General features: G+C 54.0%; 1 protein-coding gene across 1 annotated transcript; it reads right to left on the bottom strand.

The window, feature by feature from the left end:
* Positions 1-33: 33 nt before the first annotated feature.
* Positions 34-26,613, bottom strand: CSF1R (colony stimulating factor 1 receptor). The gene is made up of 21 exons (XM_081136490.1): positions 26,398-26,613; positions 22,515-22,775; positions 21,790-22,074; positions 19,903-20,039; positions 19,120-19,279; positions 17,795-17,981; positions 15,343-15,458; positions 15,070-15,190; positions 14,796-14,986; positions 13,384-13,499; positions 7,883-8,009; positions 7,652-7,756; positions 7,047-7,157; positions 6,331-6,481; positions 4,388-4,479; positions 4,197-4,291; positions 3,128-3,250; positions 2,936-3,047; positions 2,011-2,110; positions 1,049-1,157; positions 34-964 (listed from the first exon to the last, which is right to left on the bottom strand). The coding sequence occupies exons 1-21, from the start codon at positions 26,444-26,446 to the stop codon at positions 815-817; spliced, it is 2,898 nt and encodes a 965-aa protein (XP_080992616.1). The 5' UTR covers positions 26,447-26,613; the 3' UTR covers positions 34-814.
* Positions 26,614-26,832: the final 219 nt, after the last annotated feature.

The following is a 26,832-nucleotide window of genomic DNA, read 5'->3' on the forward strand; positions in this document are numbered from 1 at the left end:
TCCTTCATGAGATGCAAAGAACCAGAGACCAGCTGTGTTAATGCTGTTAGTTTAATGCTGACGGCGGCATCCCATAGCGTGACTGTTAGTTATGATGAGTCAACTTGGGGAAATGCGTGCTGCTTGCTTGGTGTGGCCAGCCACACGGGTCCCTGCCTTCCAGCTCAGGAGGACGGGGCAGGGGACTGGGCAGAACACCCCAAACTTTAGCTGCCACCTGGCTCATTACAGCAGTACCAGATTCAGGGTGGGATGGGGTTGTGGGGAGAAGACCAGAGGGCAGACACTAGGAGGTACAGTTAGATTCTTACAAAGGAGCCACTCTGCTCCGAGGGGTCTGAGCCTAGCACAGCTTCTGAGCATCTGTTTGCTCTTGCTGCTCCACTTGGTTAGAGAGGGGGCCCCAGGAGCATTGTTTTCTCAGTGTTGGGACAGCTACTGGGGACTTCATAGGTGCAAAACCAGTCCATTTCCATTGAGACGGGTGACAGGGAGGGAAGGGGTTCCTAGAAATGGGAACAAGGTTAAGAGGGTGAGCTGGGGATTCTCCCAGTTGGCATAGTGAGCATGTAGCCACAGTGTTGAGAACAATGGGAGGGGAGGGGCTCAGCCCCAGCCCCTGACTGGCAGTGATGACCCAGGCCCTGGAGTTGTGGTGCTCTCAGATATTTCGTGGATCCCACACTCCTGAGTTTCAGATCTGGGCTGGGCTGAGTGAAATGACCAGGGGCAGAGTCTATGTTCTCGTAGCACCCTATCCACAGAGGAGTTGAAGCTCGGAGGAGGGGACAGGCAGTGCTCCCCTGTCGTCACCTCAGCAGAACTGGTAGTTGTTAGGCTGCAGCAGGGGCTGGACAACGTCCCCCTCCTCACAGCAGGCCAGCTGCTCGCTCGAGCTCTCTTCTTGCTCACTGCTGCCGCCACCACCATCACTGCTGCTGCTGCTTGGCAGATTAGTGTAGCCCTGAGGGAAGGAAAGGCCAGAAGATGTTGAGACTCAGCCTGGCCTGCTCTAGCCAACCCCCATTCTGAGCCTGGCGTCACTCACCTGCTCTCCGCTGTCCTCTTGGACCTGCTCCTGAAGGAGGAAGCAGATCTGCTGGAAGGTGGGTCTGTGGGTGGGTTCCAAGGACCAACATGCCTGCATGATGCTGTATCTGAGACAGAGCAGAGGCTGCCTGTGGGTCTGGGGATCATTACACATGCACATCCCCTACAGAGTCTTGCCCAGTAAGAGGGCCCAAAACCTAGTCAAAGTGAGAGCATGAGACCTGCGCTAAGCCCTTGGCATTTGTTATCTTAATCTTCCCAGTAGCCCTTGGAGAAAGGTATCTTCATCATGCCCATTTTGACAGCTGTGGGGAGAAGCTCAGAGATGCTGTTTTGCTCAAGCTCCTAAAACAAGAGGGGGGTACTCTGTGGTCAGCAGGTAGATTTGTGAGGTGGGCTGAGAGAATGAGCAGTTCATTGGGTGTAGCAAGAGACTAAAGAGGAGAGTGGGCTGAGGGGCAGGTTAGCCAGGTTGGGTGGATTTACCCTGGTGGTGAGACAGGGAGGTTGTGTTGAGAGGTCCTGGAGAAAGAGGCAGTGGGTGAATTTGTGGAAAGGCTGTGATGAAGGCAGGGAGCCAGTGAGCAGCTCGCTTATGGGGGCTGGCTGTGGTGAGGTGTCAGGCTGTAGTGTCTGGTAGCACCACAGATCACCAGGACAGAGAAGAGATGAGAGGAGCCTTCCTTGAGGTCATAACCATCTGAGTTAAAAATCTGTCATCTGTGTTAGGACCGGCCCAGTTAAGAACCGCCTTTGAGAACATCTCCCATGCTGCCTGGGAAACCAGAGGTAACCCTGAACTTAACAGGGGCTTGTTCTTTAGTCCATTGTGGGGAGATGAAGCCTGGACCTGGAACACTGGACTGGAAAAGCTGGGTCACACACCTTTCCATGCCCTTAAACTAAAGTCAGATGTCCTCCCCACTCCCCTCCCCCCCCTCCCCGGGGTCCTTCCCTTACATGTTCTTTGGAGCGAATGCAGGCTGAGCCATTTGGTATCCATCCTTCACCAGTTTGTAGAACTTGCTGTTTACCAGGATGCCAGGGTAGGGGTTCAGCCCTGCAAATGCCAAGATCATGTCAAACTCAGTGCTCCCTTCCCCATCCTCACCCCACACACATCTTGGCAAGGTTAGAGTTCAACAATAGAACCCCAGCTCCTCAGTGCTTTGTGCTGGGCACTGTAAAGGGCTTAGGTTCTAGAAAGCTGAGAACCATCACCCAGCCTGGTCACATCACGCAGTTCTAGCACAGGCTTGGGAATAAGAGGAGTTTAGAGGAGTGCATTGAAGGGCTTAGCCCAAGTCCCTGTGCCCAGCACTCCAGAAATAGGAGCTGCATCTTCAAGGACGTGCAGGTTTCAGATAACAAGGGGAAACAGCATTATAGGAAGCAGCAACAGCACAAGCAGACAGATGAGGGAACAGTCCAGAGGGAATGCCTGTCTGGATAGAGGATCTGCCCAGCCCATGCTGGAGCGCAACACTTGGTGTTTTTGTTTGTTTTAAATATATCTTTATTGATTTCAGAGAAAGGAAAGGAGAGAGAGAGAGAGAGAGAGAAACCATCAATGATGAGAGAGTCATTGATCGGCTGCCTCCTGCACGCCCCTGACCAGGGGTCGAGCCCACAACCCAGTCATGTGCCCTGACCGGGAATTAAACCCTGATCGCCTGGATCCTAGGTCAGTGCTCAACTACTGAGCCATACCCTGCTGGGCCAGCACTTGGTTTTAAGATGCTCTGCACATCCCTTCATTTCCACCAGCCCTTGCTCTGCTCTGGGCCCCAAGCATCCTGGACTAACATCCTCTTTGAGTCATAAGACACTGTGGGTAACCAAACATGAGCCCCATAGCTGAGCCTGCACCAGGCCGGCTGCTCACCAAGTGAGAAGATCTCCCAGAGGAGGATGCCGTAGGACCAGACATCGCTCTGAACCGTGTAGATGCAGTCGAAGATGCTCTCTGGAGCCATCCACTTCACGGGTAGACGGGCCTGTCATAGCAGACCCCAGTCACCTTGGGCCCTGGCTCACCACCCTCTCCCCAGCCTGGTCCACTCCTCCCAGCACTCACGTTGCCCTTGACGATGTAATTGGAGTCATTCATGATGTCTCTAGCCAGTCCAAAGTCTCCAATCTTGGCCACACGCCCACTGGTCAGTAACACATTTCGGGCTGCCACATCCCGGTGGATGCACTGGGGGATCCAGACAGGGTTAGTCCTGGCCCCTCCCCTACCTGAGCTCAAAGTGCAGGAGAAGACAGAACCCCAGAAGGCCTCGGCATCCTCTTGTGAGGGAGTGGGCATCAGTTGTCCTGACCCTGACTCCTATCCCTTCTACCAGGGGCCGAGAAGATTTTATGTGATCAGACAATTCAGTGTTTAAAAACCACCATCACACTTGTTTGGCCCTAAGCAGCAGCTGACATTGAGCTACGCGTCTACACAGGCCGAGAAGCAGTGAGCCCTGGCTCAGTGAGCCATCACTGGCCCACATCAGCTGCTAATAACAGCAGCTGCCATTTTCAGGGCCCTACCATGCCAGGCCCTTCCCTAAGCACCTGCACACATTGTAACCCTGTTTTGCCCTCAACCCTGTGATCATGCCCATTTTATCAATGTAGAGACAGAAGCTCAGAATTCCAATATTGCTGAAAGTCACACAGCAAGTGGCAGAGCCAGCAATCAACTCCCAGTCATGCTCTAAGGAGGATGGTCACCTGTCCTACTCCCGGGGCACTTATCCCTGGACAGAGTGTATTGTACACTGTACAGGTCACCTCATAGCCTCTCAACTATTTAGGGAGGTTCCATTTTCATCCCCACAAGACCGTGTGCTTTACGCCATTGACCCAGCAGTTGTCCTGTTCATACTGTTGGTTAAAACTAACACCTGTTCTTGGATATGGGTGCACAGCAGCCTGCTGCACACCCGGCCCCCCTGCAAGAGCTCTGGCGCAGCTCTTTCCCACCCCCTCCTAAAGCTCTTCGAGGCCACTGCCCATGTGCTTTCTGGCATTCTGGCTCCTGTCTTGCCCCTTCATGCCTGCTTTCCTCCCCCTCATCCTCCTCCAGCCTCATGGGGGCTCAGCGGCCCCCCACCCTTCTGGGTGACTACATGGGGACCTGGTTCCCGACTCACGTTCTTGGAAGCAAGGAAGGCCATGCCCTGGGCCACCTGGCTGGAGAAGTGGAGCAGGTCTCGCAGTTCCAGTGGCCACTCATCTTTGCTCAGGTCTGGTGTGGGAAGAGGCATCAGGGTGGCCTGCCACACCCCCGCCCTTCCCTGCCCAGCCCCCAGCAGCCCCTCTCCCTCTCCCTTTCCCTCCTCACCTTGTTCGGAGAAGGAGTCATTTGAAGAAGAAGTGGATACAGGCCTCATCTCCACGTAGGTGTCCACACCCTGGCTGGAGAAGCCACTGTCCCTACATAGGAGGGCCAAGAGCCAATCAGTCCCAATCACCCCAGCTCAGGTCTTGGCCTCCAGCCACTCAACAGGGAAGGGAAGGGACCTTGGAGTCAACTTGAACATCTTTTTCTGACAAGGATCCCCCTGCCACATTCTGAGTGATCACTGATCCCTGCTTGGCCATCCAGTGAGGGAGCTGACAACCTGTTCTCTGGGCAGCTCTGCCTATTAGAAAGTTCTTCACCATCTGTGATGTCAGTCTGCCCCAGAGATTTTTCTCCTCCTGGTCATTGCTCTGCCCTAAGGGCCACAGAGAAGTGGGCTACCCCTTCCCCATAACAGCCCTGCAGGGATATGAGCATATTCTAGGACCCGTGGCCCTTACCCCTGGCTTCATATTAAAATCATCTGGGGAGCTTTTAATACGTCCCCGTGCCCAGGCCACTTCAGAAATTCTAGGGGCAAAACTTAGTCATTTGGACTTTGAACTCTCTCCAGGCAATTCCAGTGTGCAGCCTGAGTTTAGGCCCACTGGTCCAGAGTAGTGCTTCTTAAACTTGAATTCATGTGCATAGACTCATCTGAGGAATCTTATTTAAGTGCAGATTGTGATTCAGCAGGTCTGGGTGGGCCTGGGATTGTGCATTTCTAACAGCTCTCTGGTGATGCCTATGAGCCCATGTTTTGGGTAGCAGGCAAGTTTGAGAAGCACTGCTCTAGAATGAAGAGCCATTACCACTTCTAATATTCCAACCTGATGAGTTCTGGGCCTCTCACCCTCCTGTCCCCTCTGCGATAGAAATGTGCACCTTGACAGTGTCTATACTCTAGTGTTCCCCAAAAGAGAACCTAGTGTTTCATTTATGGGCAGACCATGGCAAAAGCATCCCCTCCCTTGATCTAGAAACTATACTTCTATTAATGTAGCGTGGATCCCATTGGCAGGATTGGTTCACATGTCATTTGCCCTTTAAATCACCCCATTCCATGAATCCTTTTCCCACCGGTGGATTTGAGGATTGAAGCTAATACTTTGGTTCTCATTTTGATTTGATCTGGCCTGAGGTTCCAGCCTGCAGAGGCCCAGTGTCAGAGAATCAGAAGAGGAAGTAGATCTGGCCAGCACCCATGTTCAAGCACACTGGATGGAGTGAAATAGCCTCCTTCCCCTTTTGCCTCCACAGGCTTAGCAGCTGACAGTGGCCGGGCTAGGGGCCCAGTGTACACCTTTCTTGTTCTGATCCTGCCCCAGCCCCAGCAGCTTGGTCCTGAGGCCCCACAAGCCCCAAGACTGAGACTTCCAGGAGAGCAGTGTGGCTCAGGTAAGCACTGGGCCAGGAGTCAAAAGAGCAGAATCTAGCCCAGGCCCCTCCTCTGCTTCTGACTGATATGTGACAAGAAACTGGCAACTTCCTCTCTCTGGTTCCCCATGTGGCTCTGTCCATCTGCCTCTGCGTGGTTTCCAGGAATCACAGCATTACCACGCAGGAAAGACCCTGAGAGGTTCAGCCTCCTGATGGCTTGCCTGGAGAAACTGAGGCCCAAGTGGACCAAAATGGCTGTCATGCCATTTTGCCTCCGTTCACTCAACAACCCACAGACTCTGTTCCCACTTCTCCGTGGGGATGTGGGGAACTGCCACTGGCTACTCCCAAGTACAGTGGATTCTCCAGCCTCAAGTATTTGTCGGTTGGTGAGAGTAAGTAGAAAGACTGAGTTGCCTTCTGACCTGGGGGGGGCTACTCCCCATGGCACAGATGGAAATGTGAGGGCCACTTGCCACCCGACCCTGAGCTGGCTTTGGGGACAGACCTGGGGCCCCACCTCCCAGTCAGAGCCTCCTTCTTGTCCTTAGCCAGGGTGCTACCTGCGGGCGTATTTCTTTTCCAGGTGGATGTTTTTGTAACCCGGATCCTGGCCTGGACTCAGGCTGGGTCCCAGCATGGCCTCAGCCTTCCTTCGCAGAAAGTTGAGCAGGTCGCCATAGCAACAGTACTCAGTGATGACCAGAACAGGGCCTAGAGAGCCAAGAGAGTGGGGTGAGTGCACCCCTTAACCCACTCCCCATGTGAACAGGAACACGGGCAGTGAGGCACCCTGGACCAGGACTTAGGAGCCACATCTGTCTAAAGTAGAGGAATCTCAAAAAACTAAAAAAACCCTGTAGCCAAAGAATTCTGTCTTCAAAGGCAGTCTATGGCAGCTCCATAAAGGTCAGAGCTCCTACAGAAGAGGGTGGGATGGACATGGAGTCCCAATAGGCTGTGGGGCTTCACTCCAGAGCCACAGAATCAGACTGCCTGGAGCAGGGCCCAGGGATCTGCACTGTTAGTGCCCTCTCCAGGTGACTGATGCCCACTGGTGTCTGAGAGCCACTGCTCAGAGCTCCCAGAACCATCTGCCAGGCACAAGCAGCTTGACCAGCTCAGGTGTCTGGAACTTAAAAGACACTGATGCTGAGACAGGGGTCCTACCTTCACTTGGAGGAGATGGGAAGTAGAAGATGGACTGAGGTGGCCCTGGGGCCCTCAGACACCTGAGAGGCCCCAAGACCATGGGCCCCATGCCATCAGGGTCCCTCACCTCCGTGGGTACAGGCTCCCAGAAGGTTGACTATGTTCTCATGCTGGCCCAGGTGACTCATGATCTTCAGTTCAGACATAAGGGCCTCCTTCTCGTCTGCATGAGCCGTGGCTGGGAGGAGGGACCACAGGTCCCACAGATGGGGAGAGAGCAGGACATGGAGAGCCACACAGATAGGATATACCCAGGGGAGTAGGCAGGGATACCCAGAGCCCCGAAGCAATCAGGAGCCAAAAGTGGGAGAAGGGGAAATGCAGACACACAGATGGATGTTAGGAAGAGAGAGGAGAGATGGCCAGTCACTGAGCTGGTCTCAGGTGGCAAGAAGCCAAGCTGTGACCAAGCCCAGGCTGGCCTTTGTGTACCCCAGCCTCTCTGTGTATCCAGCTCCGTCAGAAGCCCCTCCACACCCAGGAGTTAGAGGGAGCCTGGAGCTCAGAAAGGAATCTAGGAGTCCTCACTGCCAACCCCAGGTTCTGTCCCCAGGCTCTGATAGACCAAAAATGTAGGTGATGCCTCTTCTGACAACAGGACAGGTCCTCCCCCAGCGTGCACCACTTCCCACCGGTTCCCCTAAACTCCCCAGGCCCCTTCCCCTTACTCACACTTCAGCATCTTCACAGCCACCTTCAGGACAGCATCTTCCTTGCCCAGACCAAAGGCTGTGGCCTCTACCACCTTCCCAAAGGCGCCGGCTCCCAGGGTCTTACCTGCCAAGCATGCAGGCTCCTTAGGTCCCTGGGCACCAAAGGGCCCTTTCTTTAAGGGCCACAGGCTCCCTGTAGCCCATGCTGCCCTGTGACTGGGGGCCCTGGTGGGCTGGGATCCCATCTCACCGAACTGCAGGTTGTTTCGGGGGAACTCCCACTTCTCGTTGTAGGGCAGCTGGGTGGGATCGATGAATGTGTAATTGTTGCCCTCGAAGCTCTCAATGATCTTCCAGCGCACCTGATACTTGGGCTTCTGCAGAGAGAGAGGGAGGAAGCATGTGGCAGTCAGGCCTGGCAGGATCTTCTATCTCATTCTGACCCCCAAGGGCAGGGGGAGTGGGCAGTCCCATGCCCTCGGCAGGAAAAGGCAGCATGTGGCCCTAGATCTGGGGAGAGTGGCTGTGTCTTCTCATGCCCATGGCACTGAGAGTCCAGTTCCTTCCTGACTTGGCCTCACCGTGTGACCATCCTATGTATTCAAAGAGTTGGACAGGATCGCCTCTGAGAACCTTGATAGCTCTGATAACTTAGGTAATTCCTGAGCTGGGAGGGAGAGTGGAACTTGAGATCTATCCATTCTCTCATCCAAATATTGTTTGTTTTTACTTTTAATTGCGGTAAGATACACTTAACATGAAATTTATCATCTCAACCATTGGTGTGTACAGTTCAGCAGTGTTCAGTACATTCACATTCTTGTGTAACCAGTGTCCAGGACTCTTCATCTTGCAAAACTCCATGCTCTTTAAACAACTCCCCATTCCAACTTCCCCCCACCCCCGGCCACCACCATTCCACTTAGCTCATGAATCCGACTACTCTACGTGCCTCATGTAAGTGTAACCATGCCCTATTTGTGCTTTTGTGACACTTAGCATAAGGTCTTCAAGGTTCCTCCACGTTGTAGCAGGGGACACAAGTTCCTTCCTTTTCAAATCTGACTAATATTCCCTTCCAGATACTTCACTGAGCACCTGTGCCAGACACTGTCATTCAGAGTAAAAAAGACAAAGTCGCTGCCCCCATGGACTCTGCCTTCTAAAGGCTAAGACAGGCGGTCACCTCAAATAAATAGACAAGTAGGAAATTTTCAGAGTGCTATGAAGAAAATAAAGCAGGGTGGCGGGATAGAGAGTGGTGTGTACAAGTGAAGATGAGTCAGGGAAGGCCCCTGAGAGCTGGGAAGGAGCCAGTGCACGGCCGTGGGAGGGAGCTCGGTGAACAGAGAGGCAGACGCCTGGGGTCCTAAAGGTCCTGGCAAGTCTGACAGCAAGGTGCTAACCCACGTGGCTCAAGGGGAGCAGGGGAGGCTGCAGAGTCAGGAAGGTCTTGAGGGCTGTGGGGAGAGGCTCTGGCCACAGTGTCTGGAGGACCTGGGCTCTCTCAGGCTTTTCGTGCTGTTGCCCACCACCAGCTGGAGCTGCGCTGTCTCTGGGGAGGCGGAGCGGGGGCCTTTCTCTGTCCAGCCCAGGGTGGCAGCTGCTCGGGGGCATCATGCCAGGGGCTGTCCATGAGAAGTGCTGATGGAAGATGGCGTTTAGGAGGGAAGTGGAAGCTGGGCTGGGGCAGTGGAGGACACTGAGGCCTCAGGTCAGCAGTCCAGCTTTCTTTCCTGTCAGTCCTCTTGGGGACAGGGACCAGCTGGGCTGTGCTTCACAGCTGGGCTCCTTTTTGGGCACCCAGCTCTGGGGAGCTACAGGAGCATGAGTGGGTGTTGGGAAGGAGGGTGGCCTGAGGCCGAGAGTCTCTCTGGGTTAAGAAACAAGACTCCAGATAGCCATGGGGAAGAACTTCCAGATGGTAGTTTGGGAGAAAAGAGTGCATTTAGACGTAAGGAAGAGCTGCCGGGTTCCACTGGGGGTGAGGGGGTAGAGACTACATTTGAACTTAAACACTGCCATGCTAGGGCTTGGGAGGAAAGTCTGAAATGGGACAGAGGAAGGACTTATTTTTTTTATAAGACAGAGAGAGAGAGTGAGGGAGAGAGAGACATCACTTGCTGTTCCACTTATTCATGCATTCATTGGTTGATTCTTATATGTGCCCTGACCCAGGATCAAATCCACAACCTTGGCGCATCAGGATGATGCTACTCGGCCAGGGCAGGGAAGAACCTTCTGAGTCTCCGAGGATTCAAACCTTGCACATGGTGCCTTTCCACCTTTCCAACCCAAAACACAGAGAGGGAGTTAGGAGGGGATTCTTTGACAACCCCCCCCCCCCCCAGGCCACTTCCATCTCCAGGAGCCTCCGTGGCCAAGCCCTGTTTGTCTCCTCACCACTTCTCCTTCCTCTGTCCCCCACAGCTGGGCCTGAGTCAGCCCCCTCCCCACCGCCGCCCCCAGCCTGTGGGCAAAGCCTCTCAGGAAGGGGATGTTGGAGAAAGCGAGGGGGTGGAAGGAAGATGTTGTCTGGCTAGAATCTCTGGGTGCCAAACTCTCTACCTGGAGGAGGTGGCAGCTCTCCCCAGCCTGCCTCAGGCATCACGCCTCTTCCTGGCAAGTGGCCCCCCAGCTCTGCTCATGCACCACCCAGGCCTGTCCCTGGAAAGGGCTCAGATGTCCTCCCAGGGCTTCTATCCAGAGGGGCCTTTCCTCTGAAGGAGAAACTTACAGGGAGGCCAGATTTCCTAGTAACAGTGGTAACAATTATGATGACAGCAGCAGGTGCTTCTGTAGCACTTGCTGTGACCAAGGTGCTGGGCTGCACACTCCTCCTGCACCATCTCATTTATTCCTCATGGCAGGCCCCGGACCTGCCCCCCCCCTTCCTCTTGGCAACTAAGGTGGGTGCAGGTGGGCGGGAGACACTGAAGTCCCTGCGACCCTCCCCACTAGGCCCACTGGTTCTGGGAGGTGGATGTGCTCTGTCTCAGGAAGGTGGAGACCTCAACAATTCCCACAAATACCTTGAGGAACTGCATGTCCACCCCCAATTTGCCCCTAGTCTCCACAGCTCAGTTCTGACCCCCAGAATCCCAGCCTCACCAGCGGCCTCCCGTCCCCTGCACTCCTCTCTGCCTCATCCTTTCCTCCCTGTGTCCTCCTCCTTCCCGCCTGCTGACTCCTGCCCTTTCTCTTCCTCCTTGGCCCTCCCACCCACCCTGTGGTCTTTCTGAGGACCCAAAAGGCGATGACTCAGCCTGAGGCAGAAACAACCCTTCCTCCAGATGAGGCCACCTCCCCGGGCCTTAGCAGTGAGGACTGACCAGGCTGAGTCCCCAGGGAAGGGTTAAGTCTCAGAGCCCCAGGGAGACAAAATAGAGAATTGGCCTGCTGGCCCTGAGATGGAGCATGACCATCTTGACCCCTCGAGGTCTTGTCCCATGGGATGCCCTCCCCCTTCTCTTGGCCTTAAGCGGGATCAGGGGGCAGTTGAATTTCCTGGATAGGAAATGAGGTGACTGGGAGTACATGTTCCAAAAATGGTCCCACGGAGAGAGGATAAGGTGTCCCTAATCCGCAGCTGGCCAAGGGGGCTGGCAGCACCAGGCAGAAAGGGCTGGAGGGGGAACTGGGAGCTTCTCTGGAATCTCCGCAGGCTGGCTTGGGCTGAGGAGGCAGCTCTGTAGGGCACTGGGAGGCAGTTTCAGCTCCATATAAGGAAGAACTCAGCAAGCCAGAGCTGCTCAGAGAAGGAATGGGTGGCCACAAGCGTGAGTGAGGTCCCGTCCCGGAGGTGGACCAGCAGGGCCCAACACCACTTTGGGTATGTAGTCAAAGTGATACCCAACCTCAGGTCCCAAGATGCATGAGCTAACTTGGGTTCCTCGGTCAACTTCCTCCTGGGACGAGGTATGCAGCTTCCATTCTGAACACTATGCCCAGCACCCTGTGGAGTCCTCTACCTCCCTGATGTCGTGAATCCTTAAGACAGCCTGGTAGGGTAGCTGCCATTATTGACCCCATTTTACAGTTGGAGAAAATAGAGGCTGAGAGATACCTATTTTTCCAGAGTTCTACAGCCAGAGATGCATAAGAAGGATTCAGACCCAGATCCATCCAATTCACAACCCCTGGCTCTTAAACCAGACCATCAGTAGGTTCATGGAATGTCAGAGGAACAGGGCTGTAAAAGGCCACCAGTCCCATGGCACAGGTGAGGAAACAGGTCCAGAGGGCAATGAGTCAGCTGAGGTCATAGGGCAAAAGTGTCAGAGATGAACCCAGATCCCCAAAGTCTTGACCTGGGGCCTTGGTTTCTTGGGGGCTGTGCTCTGAGCTGGGTGCTGGCATGAGCATAGAGAGCCAAACCATGGGCCCCTCAGTGCCCCCACTTCCCATCCATCCTGTTACTTCAAGTCCTCTTCTCATACTGAAAACCCCAAGGTAGGCTGGGGAAGAAGTTACTCGCCCCTAAATCACATCACTACCTTATGCAAACCCGCTGACGGCCTGGAGACTACAAGATGAGATCCAACCCCTTAGATCCCCAACCTGCTCCCATCTGCCTCCTCATCTAGGTGCCAATATTTCCAGAACTCACCTTGGTCTTCCCCCACCCTTTACACACATTGCCCTCTCCCTGAGAGACAGCCTTTCCCTGAGTCTTGTCTCTCCTTGCTGCACCCCTCATCCTCCAAAGCCTGTCCCACACATGACAAGCCACCTCTTCCAAGCAGCCTCCCTTCCCTGCCAGCGGCAGAGATCCCTCCTTGCTGGCTTCCACAGCCCTCTGGCCCGGCCCTGTCTGCACCTGGTCACACTGGATGCCATCGTTTGTGGAGGGTGGCCAGGTGGTGGAGGCCACAGAGCTGGTGTGGGAGGTGCCGGGAACCCTAGGGCAGGTTCCACCTTCCACCTTCCTGAGCCTCAGTTTCCTTATTGTAAAATGCTGACTGCCATTGTCCCTGCCTCCGGGTGTCGTGAGGATAAAATAAGATGATTCAGTGTTTCATATAATGGTTAAAAACTGGCTTTTAAAAAACCAGCCTCAGCCATCGACCAGCTGTAGGCCAGGGCAACGGTCTCCACCTCTCAGAATCTCAGCTCCCAGCTCTATAAAATGGGGTTAGTGACACTATCTCCATGCCGTGGCTGTTGACGGCATTGAATGAGAGGATGTGGGGTAACGCAATTTATAGGAAACGCCCCTGAAATCGCTATTACCGATTGTGCACTCAGAGTGACAGGCAGTGCACTAAACATCAACATGCAATAAACAGTAGCTTTGAATAATAATATTAAATAACAAAGAAGCTGATGATGGCCAGGCCTTCCTCCTCCACTAGACCCCCTGCCACCTGAGGGTGAGACACAGGCTGGGCCTGTGTTGTCCCCTCTGTGTGCCTGCGAGCCCCCGGCTGGGACAGGATCCGGCGCTTATACTCTTCCAAACCAATTCCTCTCCCAGAGCATCTTCCACCCTCACTCTCCTGGTGACTTGCTTATTGACCTCACCCTGCCCTAGACAGTGAACCTGTGAGGGCAGAGCCTCAGAGGCTCTGAGCTTGGCACCTGGCCCACATTGGCCCACAGTAGGTGCCCACTAAAGAGCTGTTGGCTGAATGACTGGCTGACAAAGTGAGCAGGTGCTTGGGGGCTGAAGGGAGAACCATGTGGCCTGGCGGTGCCGTCCCAGGGTCCAGCACACTCAGGGCCTGGCTGTCCCTCCCTGTGCAGACTCACCTGCTTGTACTTGTACAGAAGCAACAGGAGCAGCAGCAGCAGCAAGGCCATGATGGACAGGCAGGCGACCAGCACGGGCGTGAAGAGGGGCTCCTCAGAGAGCTGCATGATGGCTCCTGGGAGGGGCGGACAGAGGAGTGAGCCGCAGGGGCTCTCTGTGACCCCCCCACCCCCCCACCCCACCCCGAGAACAGGCCAGTGCATTTCCTGGAACACAGTGGGCACTCAGTAAATGCTTTGACTGAATAAAGTATCCTCTCACATGGAAGCCTGCAGAGCCTCAGGGAGCCTTCCTGCAGACTGTCCCTGGCCAGGGGCAGGGAGGTCAGGCCCTCCAGCTCTGCTCATGCCCAGCCCCAAACCCTGCCAGAATCACAGCCTTGTGTCTAGGGGAGCCCCTTGTCTGCTGCTTCCCTGAGTGCCCTTTGGGAACCAATGCAACCCTTCCTGGGGTCTGAAAGCCAGGCTCATGGCCCCTGGGTCTCCTCTTCTCAGATCAGTAACTCGTAGTTCCCTTGATGTTTTGAAAGACGTCATTTCCATCACCTTGCCCAGACCAATGGCATGGGTCTGAGGCCAAATCTCACCTCTGCTACTTAGGAGGTATGTGGCATTGAACCTGTAACTGCTCCCAAAGCCTCAGGTTCATCATCTCCAAAGTCAAAGGGAAATAGTACTGACCTCCTAGGGATGAACCACTTCATCAAGACAATGCCTATAAAGCTTAGCACAGTGCCTGGCACAGGGAGACTGGGAGCAGCCATAGCAGCTGCGTGTGGAGACGGGTCCTGGCAGCGGCCAGCAGCTGGGCACTTGAGGGGCTACCTCTGAGCCAGGCAGAGGCTCCCGCTTTGTCCTCTCTGGCCCAGAGAGCCTTGCTAAGTCTGGCACACGGGTGCTAAGATCTGCTTGTCAGAAGTCAGAGTGCTGTGGGCTTCTGCACAGATGAGAGAGCTCCCCACACGGAGCCTTTGTGCAACCCAGAGATGGGCATCCCTTCCCCTCAACAGTGCAGCCGCACTGATGCATGGAGATACGCTCCCCTGCACTGAATAGGTCCCTGGGATGCAGCAGATGCCAAATAAATACTTGTGAATTAATGCACGAGTTCAAATGCAGGGCATGAGCAGAGGGGCCAGTTAGGCTGTGCTTGCTTCTGGCTGCTTTCTCTCTGGATGCCTGCTTCCCCTCCACCCTTCCCCCCTACCTCCAGTCCTGGGGATTTTAGACTACTCCATCTGGCCACTTCAGGAAACCTTTGTTTAGGAGGGGCCTGGAGTGGGACCCACAGAGGTAGGACTCGGTTCAGCTGGGATCTGGGTAAGCGCCACATTAGAATTCTGGCTCCTTGAGCTGGGGCAGTGTCCTGGGCCCCTTCCTGTCCCAGCCTGGAGGGGCGGACGCAGGCTCACCTGCTGAGATGGGCTGGAAGGTGTTGGAGCTGTTCCCTGCACTGTTGTGGGCCCTGCACTCATACGTCCTGTTGTGTTCCAAGGTCCCAGTGACCAGCAGGCTCTGGACAGTCACCTTGTGGAAGGGCTCCTGGCTCACGATCTTGGGGTATGGGTCCTCGAAGACCAGCAGCGCTTGGGCCTCATCGCATCTGGGAAGAGCAGTGTGTGGCTCAGAGTTTCAGGGTGCCCAGCCCCTCTTTCTGGGCAAGGTAGGTGAGAGGAGCCCACTTACCTATCAGTATGGCCCCCGCATAGCACCCACGTCACGTTAGGCTGGGGATACCCGGAGGCTTCACAGAGCATGGTTCCAGAACCATTGCTGGGGTTCCACATGACCCTTACCTCTGGGGGGTCTGCAGAGGAAAAGAGTAGAAGGCAGAGGGATCAGCCCAGAGGCCTCAAATCCCCTTGTCTGACCACCTTGCACTGAGCTTCCTCTCCCCCAACCTTTCCCAGCTCGTCTCTCCAGGACCCCATGTCCCCACCACCCTGCTCCGTCACTTACATCGAAGAGTGATCTCAAAGGTCAGGGCCTCCTCGCCTCTGGCATTTCTGGCCAGGAAGGAGTAGCGGCCGGCCTCAGAGGGCTTCAGGCGAGGCAGGGAGAGGGTGGAGGTGTACCTGCATGAGAGGGGCAGGACGTCTGGGTGAGCCCAGGATGGTCCCCACCAGGACAGTGGGCTCAGACAACCACTCTAACAGGCTCAGCTAGGGCACAAAAGCCTTGACTGAACCAGGAACTCGAGCCAGGTGCCAATGAGACGTGCGAAAACCACCAACCCGATTTCCCTAATTGGTTCTCTTATCTGTAAAGCAGTTTTGTTCTGAGGTACAGGTGAGGTCTGTAAAGTGCCGACACTGGGAGGCACATCACAGGCCCCACTGAATGTACCTGCTTCCACCACCATCACTGGGCTAAGCCATCCCTGCTGAAAGCATTGGCACCCAGGCCAGTTGCCATCCCTAAAGCTCCAACCCTGCCCAGAGGGGCTGTGAGAGGAATAAGAAGTAGGATGTAGCCATTAGGCTCTAGAGACTGGGGGTCAATTCCTATGCTGCCAGTTCTCAGCTGTGTGACCTTAGACAAGTACTTAACCTCTCTGACCCTTCTGTTCCTTTTCAGTGAGCGCAACACTGATGGAAATTAATTCACAGACGTGGCATAAGATTAAAGGACTATATACTCAGAGTGCTTGACACACTCACTCACTGCAGACACTCAATTTAATGGCACCCTTTATTACAGAAAAAGCCTGGAGGTAAATGCAAACAACAAGTGATCCTGCACTGACTCCAGGTGATTTTTAAATTATTTTCTTACTCTCTATTTTAAAATGTATCCACAGTGAATGTGTATTGTTTGGGCGATGAAAAAGTTTTAAAAAAATAAATTATAGCAAATTTCCAGCTCTTTTGGAAAATGTCCTCAGCCATGACCCAAGACGAAAATGCATTGTCTTCAAAGGGCAATCTCCTTCAGACCTTAGGTGTACAGAACCTCTCTACACGTGTCATTTTTCATGATAACTGTTACCTCTTAAACTAAGAGAATTTCACTTCTGTGGATGTCTCAAAGTGACCATTATGAACACACCCATCGCTTGAGCTAAGTGCAGTGGCTGTTTGGTGTGCAGGCGTGTCTGCCTTTTGATGAATGGCCCCAGACTACTGTGTTTGGGGGGCTCTCCCTGGTTCCTTTCTGCAATATTCCTGTTGCTTATAGATCCCTGAAATCTGTCCATAAACCCCCCTGTCAGGGGCCTGCAGACTCCAGGTTCAGAACTTCTGCTTTAGATGAGAGGAAGTTAGAAATTCTGGCCAGGAAGGATAGTGGCCCTGGGAGGAGGAAGGTGAGGACAAGGGAACATCCTTGTAGGTTTTAATGACTGACAAGCAAGAGTCCGGGAGCCAGTGAGGTCTGGGCTTCAGGAACTAGAAAGAGAACCCTGGAGAGTCTGGGATTAGGAAGGTGTCTAAGGGATTATTTAGCCCAGGGATAGCAAACAGGTCTGCTCTCATGAGCCATTTATGATGGAACTACTGTCTGGAGACTGTGTTGAGAAGGAATCTGAGGTTGCATCTAGATGCTGCAGAAAGTGGCATAGGGATATCTGTCTTGAGAGTGGGAGGGGACGTTATCACATACATGCCACAGACTTGCCGTCCTTGATTGAACTGTCCGCTCTCATTCAAAGAGATCAGTAAAGACACTATTGTTTTAACTTCTTTTCTCATTACAGAGTACCAGCATTTCCCTTAGGGAGGAAACCCTTGTTTAGAAAGCTACCTGGTTAGGCCATGAAAATAAGACCCTGAGGACATAGTCCACAAGGAGACAGCAAAAATAGATTCCTAAAATGTTGTGCATGTGGGAAAAGCAGGATTCTGAGAGAAGACAGGATGCAGTCAAGTAGCACTTTATGAGAAGAATTTGAGCCTGTTGAGTGGCCCATGAGAGAGTCTCAGGGCTAGGTGACCACAGGCCTTTAAAGAACTTCTTGATGTGTCTGTGATTGGGTGGTGTGAACTCCCTCTTTCCCACCCTCAAACCTGTGCATGTGGCAGATACCCTGTGCAATCATTATAGAAATGTGTCTAGAAGTGGAAATCATGGGGCATTGTCTTCTACATTTGGATTGGCCTGGAAAGAGGAGAATGAATGAGACTGAGAGTTCTTGGATGACCATGAGAATGTATACCCCCCCAGAAAAAGTAGAATTTTGGGGGGCATTTCCCAAGGATGTGGGGCAGGGGGCTATGCAAATTTGATCTAAATCTCAAACACAGATGACTGAGATTGAGGTTCTACACAGTCAGGGCAAGTGAGATGCAGAAAGGGGAAGGGACTCGCTCCAGGTCACACAGCAAGGTTGAGACAGGACCCAAGTATCCTGACTCTGGCTGAAACGTTCCCCATCTGCTGTGGGGCTATGCAGATGGGAACTGATAGCTGGTACCTGTATGTATCCTTGACGGTGACAAAATTGAGCTTGGGCTCGTGGTCAGAGAAGGGTCCCCCATAGGTCCAGTTAAAGGCTTCTAGGTCCGGGTAGGCCTCCACTGTGACCTGGAGGTTGAGCTTCTTACCCAGGGCCACCTCCTGGAGGAGGTTCTGCTCAGAGGTCAAGTTCAGGTAGGCACTCTCTAGAAAGCAGAACACAGATCTGGCATCAGTGAGGTGATGTCCTAGTTTGCTTGTTCATTTGGTCACCCACTTGTCAATACAGTCCTTCAGCTGGGCCCTCCTACACTCAGCTGGGCCTACAATGTGCCAGTCCCACAGTCCCCATCCCTAACCAGTGCTTGTCCTCTAACATCTCTCTTCCCACACCCACCACAGAAGCCTAGGGCTCCAAACTCTTCTCCTCACTGAGTCCCTGGGAAAACTCTCCTCCCTGATGCCTTCACCTCGTTATTTGCATAATGAAGAGGTTGAATATATCTCTGGTTATAACTTTTTGAAAAAATTTTTAGCAGTAAAGAAAAGTCCACTGTTTTTTCACATGCCCCACCCATTTCCCCTTCTTCTGGAAATAGTTCAATCAACGTGGCTTCCACATCTAGCTCTAAAGTAGGCATGTGACTCAGGCCAGCCAGCCAGAGTAACATGTCCCCTTTTGACCAGCGATTGGTTGGGGATAGGCACGTGAGTCCATGAGTCCACGACACACATTTCCATGATTTTTGTCGGAACTCTGGGAAAAGAAAAGACCTCATTCTATTAGGGTTATCATGCCTGGTGCTTTTTGAGGTTCCACAAAAAAAAAAAAATGTACAGCTGAGAGTTAAGAAAGAGCAGGTTCTTGTCCACATCATCTGAACACCTAGACCCAACTGTACCTGAAGCTCATATCCATGGGCTTTTAGCTATAAGGCCAATAAGATACTCTTTTGACTAGGCCAGTTTGAGTTGGTTTCTGTTGCCTGTATCTAAAAGAGTCATAACTAGTTTCTTCTCATTAAATCTTGTATAAATTAAAATCAAGCTACTCTGGGAGTCTGAGGATGGAAAGGAGAAGCAGAAGAGGGAGGGAGCCCCAGAGCCCCCAGTCCCCTCGGTGTGCCAGGACACTCTGCACTTCCCCCATGATCACACTGCATGAGCATTGTTTGTTCACGTGCTTGTTTCGTGAGTGTCCCAGGCCTAGGATAAGAGGGTTCTAGCAGAGATATTCTGAACAGTGTCTTCTTCTCTGCCTTCAGCTCCCTCTTTCTCAATCCCTTATGTACATCCCTCACTCCAGGATCCCTGCCAGCCCTCCCCCACCATCCTGATGCTCACCTACCACCCGGAAAACCATGGAGGTGGAGTGGGCGCCCCGGGCATTGGTGGCCACACAGGTGTAGATGCCAGCATCTTGGAAGCCTACTTGATCGAGGTTGAGGGTCAGGACTTTCTGGTAACTGTTATCACGGAAGTCGGTGTGTTCAGAGATTGCGAGCTGCAGCCGGAAGAAATGGAAATGCCATACCAAGGTTGTTTAGGGATTAGAAAGACTTGGGTTCAAACCCTCATCCTTTAAGGATTATTATCTTCCTTTCCTTGGGCAAGGGACTGATCTCTGAGCCTCAATTTTTCCATCTGTAAAATGGGACAATGACTGGCCCCGTGCTTCCAGGGCTGCAGTGAAGAGGAAATGAGATGTTGTACGCAATGGCTGTGCCTGGCATACAGTAGGCAAAGCGGGACAGGAGGGGGTTCTCAAAGGCAGCCTAATGCCAGTTCCTCCTGGGAACGCTCCCTCTTCTTCCCTCTCTCTCAAAGAAAGTCTTTCTGAAATAGCACTTACATCCCTGGGCTTCAAAGGTAGCCCGAGAATCCCTGGCTAAGTCCGAAGTGAACCGACATCTGGATCTTGTCTTCAGCGGCATGAGCTGAGTTCTGGTTTTGGACCAGCTACTGACTGCCAGTGAGATCCTGGGTGAGTCCACTCCCCTCTATGGACCTGGGCCGTGCCCTCAGCCTAGAGAGCCAGCTTATGGTAGGGCTGGGGGCCCATCCTGCAGGGCCCAGTGTATTGGGAAGATGGGCAGACTTCACCCTGCTATCTCCCTGGGGACTGACCTTGGTGTTTCCTCGTTGGAGGGAGACGTCAAACTTAACATCAACGTCACTGGCTGAGCACACGATCTGGGCAGCCTCCCCTCGAATCCGCACCAGCTCTGCAGGCTCCAGTGTCACAGTCGGGGGCCTTGGGACAACTGAGGGCAGAGGGAGGGACCCATGAACACCCAGGCCAGAGCTTTTGCTCTGCTCCCTGCCATGGGCCAGGCTACTAGCCGGGGCTCCCACCACGTTCCCATCCCAAACCCTGGGAGGTGCCCTTGATGCTTCAATTTCCCTGCCAGCAAGTAGTATCTCCTAAGAGACCTTGAAAAGTCCACTTCCCTCCATCACTGCCGCCTCTCCCCAGTCTCACAGCCCTCTCTGCTCTGGGCCCCTGCAACAGCCACCCGGAAGGCCCCCCTGCTTCCTGGCCAACCCCTCTACCACTTGGACTCCTCACAGCCACCAGAGTTGAATGCTTAAGAAGGTGCATTGGATCATGCCCTTCTCCTGTGCCAGTATTCAGTGGCTTCCCATCACTCTCAGAATGCAAAGGCAAAGTCCTTCCTACATCGCCGTTGCTGACCACCCCAGCACCCCGCACCCTACGCGCCTGCACTGCAGCCACATGGCCTTCCCACCGGAGGCCCTTTCGCTCGCCCCACGTTCCTGGAATGCCCTCTCTCCCACACTTTGAATGGGTACCTGTTTTCACCCCTCAGATCTTTAGCTCAAACATTCCTCAGAGAGGACTTCAGTGATCATTTAGCCTCACTGCCCCCCAACACACACACACGTCTAGCTTTCTCTGTCTGGGTTTCTTGTCACAATTGGTTCGTCATTTACTTTCTCTCGAGTGGATAGTCCCAGCTGCTAGCCCAGTGCTTGACATGTAGTAGGCACTGAATTAATATCTGTGACTGTTGCTGTTGTTGAAAGATGATCTAAGCCAGTTTCCCAAGGTCCAGAGACACTAAAGGACACATCAAAGGTCGCTGAAGGGGTCGTGGCAGAACCGGGATCCAGGGTAGCCCAGGGCTCTGCAGGATGGTTTGGGGGACTCCCCCTAAAGGCCTCCTCTACCCACAGAGTGGGGACCTTTAACTTCTTGGGCAGGTTTTGTGGCCTCAAGGCCAGGGCCTGGGGCCACCCATGCTGCTCTGACCCCGGCCATTCCAGGGACCTGCTTCCTTCCTCAGGTCCTGAACCTGGGGCCTCCTTATTCACAGTCCTTCCAGAAACTAGAATCATGACCCCCAGCCCAGCAGGGGTGAGGGGGGAAAGGAGTGAGCCTGCACTACCTCTGTCCCCCAGCCCCCCCTACACACAGTTCAAGCTGTCCCACCCGCCCACCACCACCTCCCTGTCACTGGGCTCACCACCCCTCTTTCATGTGTCCAGTGCCCAGCACCAAGCTGGCACTGAGTGGGATCCATGTGTGAGGGTGTGGGAGAGCTTCAGGTTTTCCTCCTGTTCCTGGAACATTCCGAGCCTCTCCCCACCTCATGACTTTGTACCTGCTGTTTTCTCTGCTGAAATACACCTTTGAGGGCCACCTTCTCGTCATTCACATTTCCGCTCAAATGAAATGTCAATCCCTCAGCAAGGCTCCCCTCCCCTTGTCCCCACACACTTAATTCCATCGCCTTGTTAATGGTTTCTGATTTGAGTGTTCTGCCCACTAGTTATTTACTTGCATGTAGTATGTCTTCCCGCCCCACACACCTTGCGTGTCTTTCCCCATCAGGTGCCCCAAAGGTGACTGTGGCACAATTGGAAGGAAGAAGTAAAATCAAGGGGATACCCGTTATGTCCCATCAGATGGGGCCCAGCCACCACTAGCATGGTGGCCAGGTCCCTTTCCCTGCCCTCCATGCCTGGCCTGTCCCTCCTGGCCCCACGCACCTTTCTGCACTTTAAGACGGATGCCGAGCGACGTCACCATCCTGCCGGCTACTTGAGCGCTGCATTGGTAATCCTGGTTGTCAAGGTACCTGGCGTTGTGAATCGTGAAGCCGTGCCGGGGTGAGAAGGAGTAGTTGGTCTGGCGCAGGACAGGCCGGTTACGCACCCGCACCAGTGAGACACCAGCCTCCAGTGCCGGGTCGGTGAGCAGGCAGGGCAGCAGGGCATCCTGGCCCTCGAACACTGTCACTTCCTGGGCCAGCAAATTCCAGGGCCGAGCAGGGTCTGGGTTACAGGGGGATACAGGGTTACAACTGCCCTCCCTCTACCAGGCTAAGTGGTCCCTGGACATTGGTGACAGGGAGGCTCGGAGATGCTGATCCTTTGCCTGAGGTCACACTGTACCAGGGAGGCTCAGCTGATGCTTCAGAGTGGGGGCTTTGGAGCCAAGTCCAGCCCTACTACTTGATGCTATGTGAGCTTGAGCAAATGACTCAACCCCTCCGAGCCTCTGAAAAATGGGCGTAATTATGGAACCTACTTGCAGGGTTATTGTGAGGACTATATTAAGTTAGAAGCGCTGCCACAGGTCCTTGTTCTGGGAAGACACTTGATAAATATGGAGCTAGTTCTTCATGATTGCTAATATTAAGGCCCAGCCCTCCTACCCATTCCTGCTGGGGTTGCTGGGCCAGGCCTCTTGGGAGTGGGCCTGGAGTCCTCACCTTTGACGTAGAGGTGAATGCTGGCACTGCCCCCCAGGGGGTCTCCGGGCTCAGTGCAGCGATAGGTCCCCGTGTTTTGGAAAGTAGCATTGTTTGTGGTCAGGATGCTGCTGGGGGCATCAGGGTCCAGGGTCCAGTGTGGAAAGGAGGTGGGGCCATCCCATTCCACACTGCCATTGCCCACACATCGCAGGGTCACCGGCGTGCCTGGCATCACGACCAGCTCAGAGACACTGGGCTCTATCACGGGGACCCCTTGAGCTGGTGGAGGAAAGATAGCAAACAGAAGTGAGGCCTAAGGTGACACCCTCCGGGCCATTACCTGCCTCTGAGATGGGTGGTGCCCTGGCAGGGGTGGTGCTGGTGCTGGGGCTCAGCTGTGACTTACAGGATCACCCTGAACAAGCCCCTGCCCTTCTCTGGTCATGTCCTCAGGCCCCCACCCCAAGCTGCTCAGAGATGGACTGGTGTCTCTGACGCCCAGCAGGCCCCTCCTCTGAGAAAGAGGGGCTGGGAGCTTTCTTGGCCTTTCACCAGGCCGCTGTCCCTCGGGGGCCCCCAGCCTCTGCCTTGGTCTCTCCAGCTATCACCCACTATTCCTCTCCCCAGGAGCAGATTCCTTCCGCCTCCTGAAGTGGGCTGCGCACTTACTCCCATACTTAGGGCCTGGCTCAAAGCAGGAGTTTCACACAAGGAAAGGAGGAGACAGATGAATGGCAAGTTCATGACAAAGTCCTCTGACTTAATTCACATGGGCAGGAAGGTGTAGGGTTTTGGCCCAGCGGAATAAAAAAGGTTCTAATTCTTCTGTTGTACCCATTCCCACCACTGGATGTCTGGTCTGTAGCGCAGTGGGATGGTTCAGAGGCTCTGTGCCTCACCTTCCCCACCTATAAATTGGGGGCAATAATTGTACCCATTTATTGGGATGTCAGGAGGCTTAAATGCATGGAAAGCCCTTAGAACATCATCTGTCTCCAAATAAGTACTAAGAGTTAGCTGTTATGTTTATGATCTTCCCTACCCCAACCCCCAGCGCTACTGTGTGTATCAGAAAGCCAATCTCTTTTAAGGAAAACTTTCTTGAAGGACAAAAGAGAACTTAAAACCCATACCAGGCCCTCCGGGAAGAAGGCCCGTTGCCTCTGCAGTGTCAGCATTTCTCCACGGCCTAAAATAGGGGCCAAGGAGGGAAGTGAGAGCTGATTTAAGGCCTTGAAGGGGCTGCCAGGCGCCCTGGCCTGTGCCGGCGGAAACATATTGCTGACGCCCAGCCGGGCCCCCGGTTTCCTCTCTGCCTGTGTCCCTTCTCCCTGGGATGCTCTCACTTCTGCTTCCTGACCCTCCTAGCCACTGTCCCCTCTCTGGGGGAGAGACTCCCAGGAGAGGCATTGCTACCTGCTGGGCATCAGAACACCCTGGACTGCGGGGCCTGGCCCTGCCACTGACCCACTGGGTGCCCTGATGATCACAACCCCTTGGCTCTGACATGAGAACACGGACACCCCAGTCCTGAGGGCACTCGGGGCCTCTCCACTGTCCTGCACACAAGCACCTTAGGTGGATCTATCCATCCCCAGCCCACCATCTACCCCAGAGTCAGAAAGATCTTCTCTGTCAAATTATTTCATGAGGGCCTTGGCCGGTGAGGCTGGGTTGGACCATCCTCCCGCACACCAAAAGGTGGTGGGTTCAATTCCCGGCCAGGGCACATACCCAGGTTGGGGCATGTGTGGGAGGCAATAGCTCGATGTTTCTTATGTTTATCTTTCTCTCTCTTTCAATGTTTCTGATGTTTCTCATCCTCTCTCTAAAATCAATGAAAAACATATCCTCAGGTGAAGATTTTTTTTTTTTAATGACTTCAGGAGGCTTTAATCTATATTTTGATGTTGTACCCATCAGGGGTGCGCAGCCTCTGTGCCCAAGCTTCTGATCAACATAAGTGATTGAGTGAACCGGTGGATACTGCCAGGCCGACAGCTGGGGACAACAGGTCTCCTGTGCCATGTGACCACTGGGGAGAGGGGCGGCATCATTCCTGGCAGACTGTCTGCTAATCCCAACAGAGCTGGCGTTGCCCCACTGCAGCTGCAACGATGCAGGCCCTGGGCCGGGGGCTATTGCAGGGAAGAGCGTGGGCTGTGGGGCTACACAGTGTGAGGGAGAAACTTGGTTCTCCCTTACAGACTGCGTAGGTGCCCTCACCTGTCTGCCCCTCACGCTACCCTTCTGTCCAGTGGAATAATTGAGTTTCCACCCCTGAGAGGTCTGCGAGGATTCAGTGAGGGAGTACACAGTCCCCGGCTCCCATCTAGAGCTCCTGCCCTGGGCTGGGCTTTAATTGCTCCAAGTCTAACCTCCCTTCTGGTCTTGACATGCTGATATCTAAAGTTTATAATCTTTAAAGGTCAGAGTCTGTGACTGCAGGATCTGTGATCTCGGATTCTGTGTTCCACTTCTACACCCGTCTGGTCTTACAGGCGTTTCTTCCTCTCCCCCGCCCTGTCCCTCTAGCCTTGGCCTCTTGGAAATGTGGTCAGACAGAGGCGTCTGTCCTGTTTTGGCTTGTCCTGTTGTCCTGGATATTCACGCAAGACAGAGCTGACACCCTCAGCTGACACCTCCCCCCTCCCCAATTTTCCTCCTGCTGGCTTGGCTGGTGGGAAAGGGAAGCCTGCTCAGGCCCTGGCCTCCCGAAGTGGAGGTTAGGGCATGGTGAACATTGCCCAAGGCCCCCTTCTGCTTCTGTCCAGGCTTCCCCCTCTCTTCTTAGCTCCCCAATTCTCCCCACGCCCGAAACCTCCCTTTCTCCCACTTACCCTCCATCATCAGCTCCCAGGATATCCCTCAACTTTCACTCCTCTCCCTCAACACACACACACACTACACACCAAGGCCTGGGACACAGCCCCTCCTTAGTCCAGGGTCTTAGCAAGCCTCTCTCCATCTAGGGTGCTCTGACCCCATCCCTTGACTCCCCCACAGCCTTGTTCACTCGCCTCTTAGCTTTCCTTCCAACCCTTCTTTACCCAAGCCTCCCAAGGAAGGACCACTGCCCCTTTGGGCCTTTCCAACTCAGGTCCTGCCTACAATCAGCGGGTCACAGCTGGCAGAGCCCGCAGAGCTATCAGGGGCTCTCCAGGGCCTCCCTGCCCACTGTAGATCTGGACCAGCAGCATGTGCATGTCTTAGGAGCTTGTTAGAAATACAGCATCTCAGGTAGCACTGAAACCTACTGAGTTAGAATCTGCACTGTAACAAGATCCCCAGGTAATTTGTTTTGGTTTGTTTTATTTAATGTCCATTGCTTTTCAGAGAAAGTGGAAGGGAGAGAGAGAGAAAGAGAAACATCGATGTGAGAGAGACACATTGATTGGGTTGCCTCCCGAACACACCTTGACCAGGGGCCAGGATTCAAGTCTGCAACCAAGGTACATGCCCTTGACCAAAATTGAACCCAAGACCCTTCAGCCTGCAGGCCAATGCTCTAACCACTGATCTAAACCAGCCAGGGCTCCCCAGGTAATTTGTATGCACAGTAAAGTTTGAAAAGCTTTGCTTTACTCTAGTCTGGGCCCCCGACTCCTGCCATTGAATAGATGTGGACACTGAAGCCCTGATAGCATCAGGGGCTTGTTCAGGACACAGTGAGTCAACATCAGAGCTGGGACTGATCCACATCCCTGGCCAGGCTGCCTCTACCCTTTAGCACCTCTCCAAAGCAAGTAGCCACACACCTGCAGACCAGGCTGGGGAGATGGAGGCAGAGAGTGGGTACACCGAGTGAAGGGCAGGAGTTTAGGGTGGTTCCACGGGGAACCTTGCTGTCACAGCCCCCCCCCCCCACACACACACCCAGGGCCCTCAGTTCTGCTCTTACCATGCCAAGCTGTGGCCACCAGCAGGACCAGCAGAGGCCCTGGGCCCATGGCTTCTGCGGGGAGGCGGCAGGCTGATGCAGGACTGGGGCTGGGCAGGCACTGGGCTCCAGCTGCTGGCTCTGCAGGGACCAGGAGCTCCGGCTGGACACGTTCCTGTCCACTGCACCAGCTATTTGTCTTGCTTCCCTCTTCCTCCTCCTCCTCGGGCTGATCCCCTTCTTCCCCTTTTAGCTAGGCAACCACAGGGTTTGGAAATCTTGGGTCTTTAGAACAAAACAAAGCCTTGACCCCTAGGGGGAGGGGTTGAAGTCTGGGGCAGGGCCAGCCTGAGCCTGAGGGAGCTGGTGAAGTGTGGCGCCCTCTGAGGCCACTTCCAAAGGGCCCTGGCAGAAGAGACGTGCCCAAGGTCACGCAGTCAGTCAGTAGCACAAATG

The sequence above is a fragment of the Miniopterus schreibersii genome (genome assembly GCF_964146895.1).
Source record: "Miniopterus schreibersii genome assembly, chromosome: 4".
In the NCBI taxonomy this organism is placed as follows: domain Eukaryota; kingdom Metazoa; phylum Chordata; class Mammalia; order Chiroptera; family Miniopteridae; genus Miniopterus; species Miniopterus schreibersii.

Bases quoted from the DNA above. Each gene is read 5' to 3' on its own strand.
- CSF1R (XM_081136490.1), bottom strand. From the start codon at position 26,446: ATGGGCCCAGGGCCTCTGCTGGTCCTGCTGGTGGCCACAGCTTGGCAT. The intron at 15,459-17,794 runs GTACCAGCTATC...CCTCTCATGCAG, and splicing joins ACCGTCAAGGATACATACAG to GTACACCTCCACCCTCTCCC. The intron at 4,292-4,387 runs GTGAGGAGGGAA...TTCCCACACCAG, and splicing joins TGACTCCTTCTCCGAACAAG to ACCTGAGCAAAGATGAGTGG.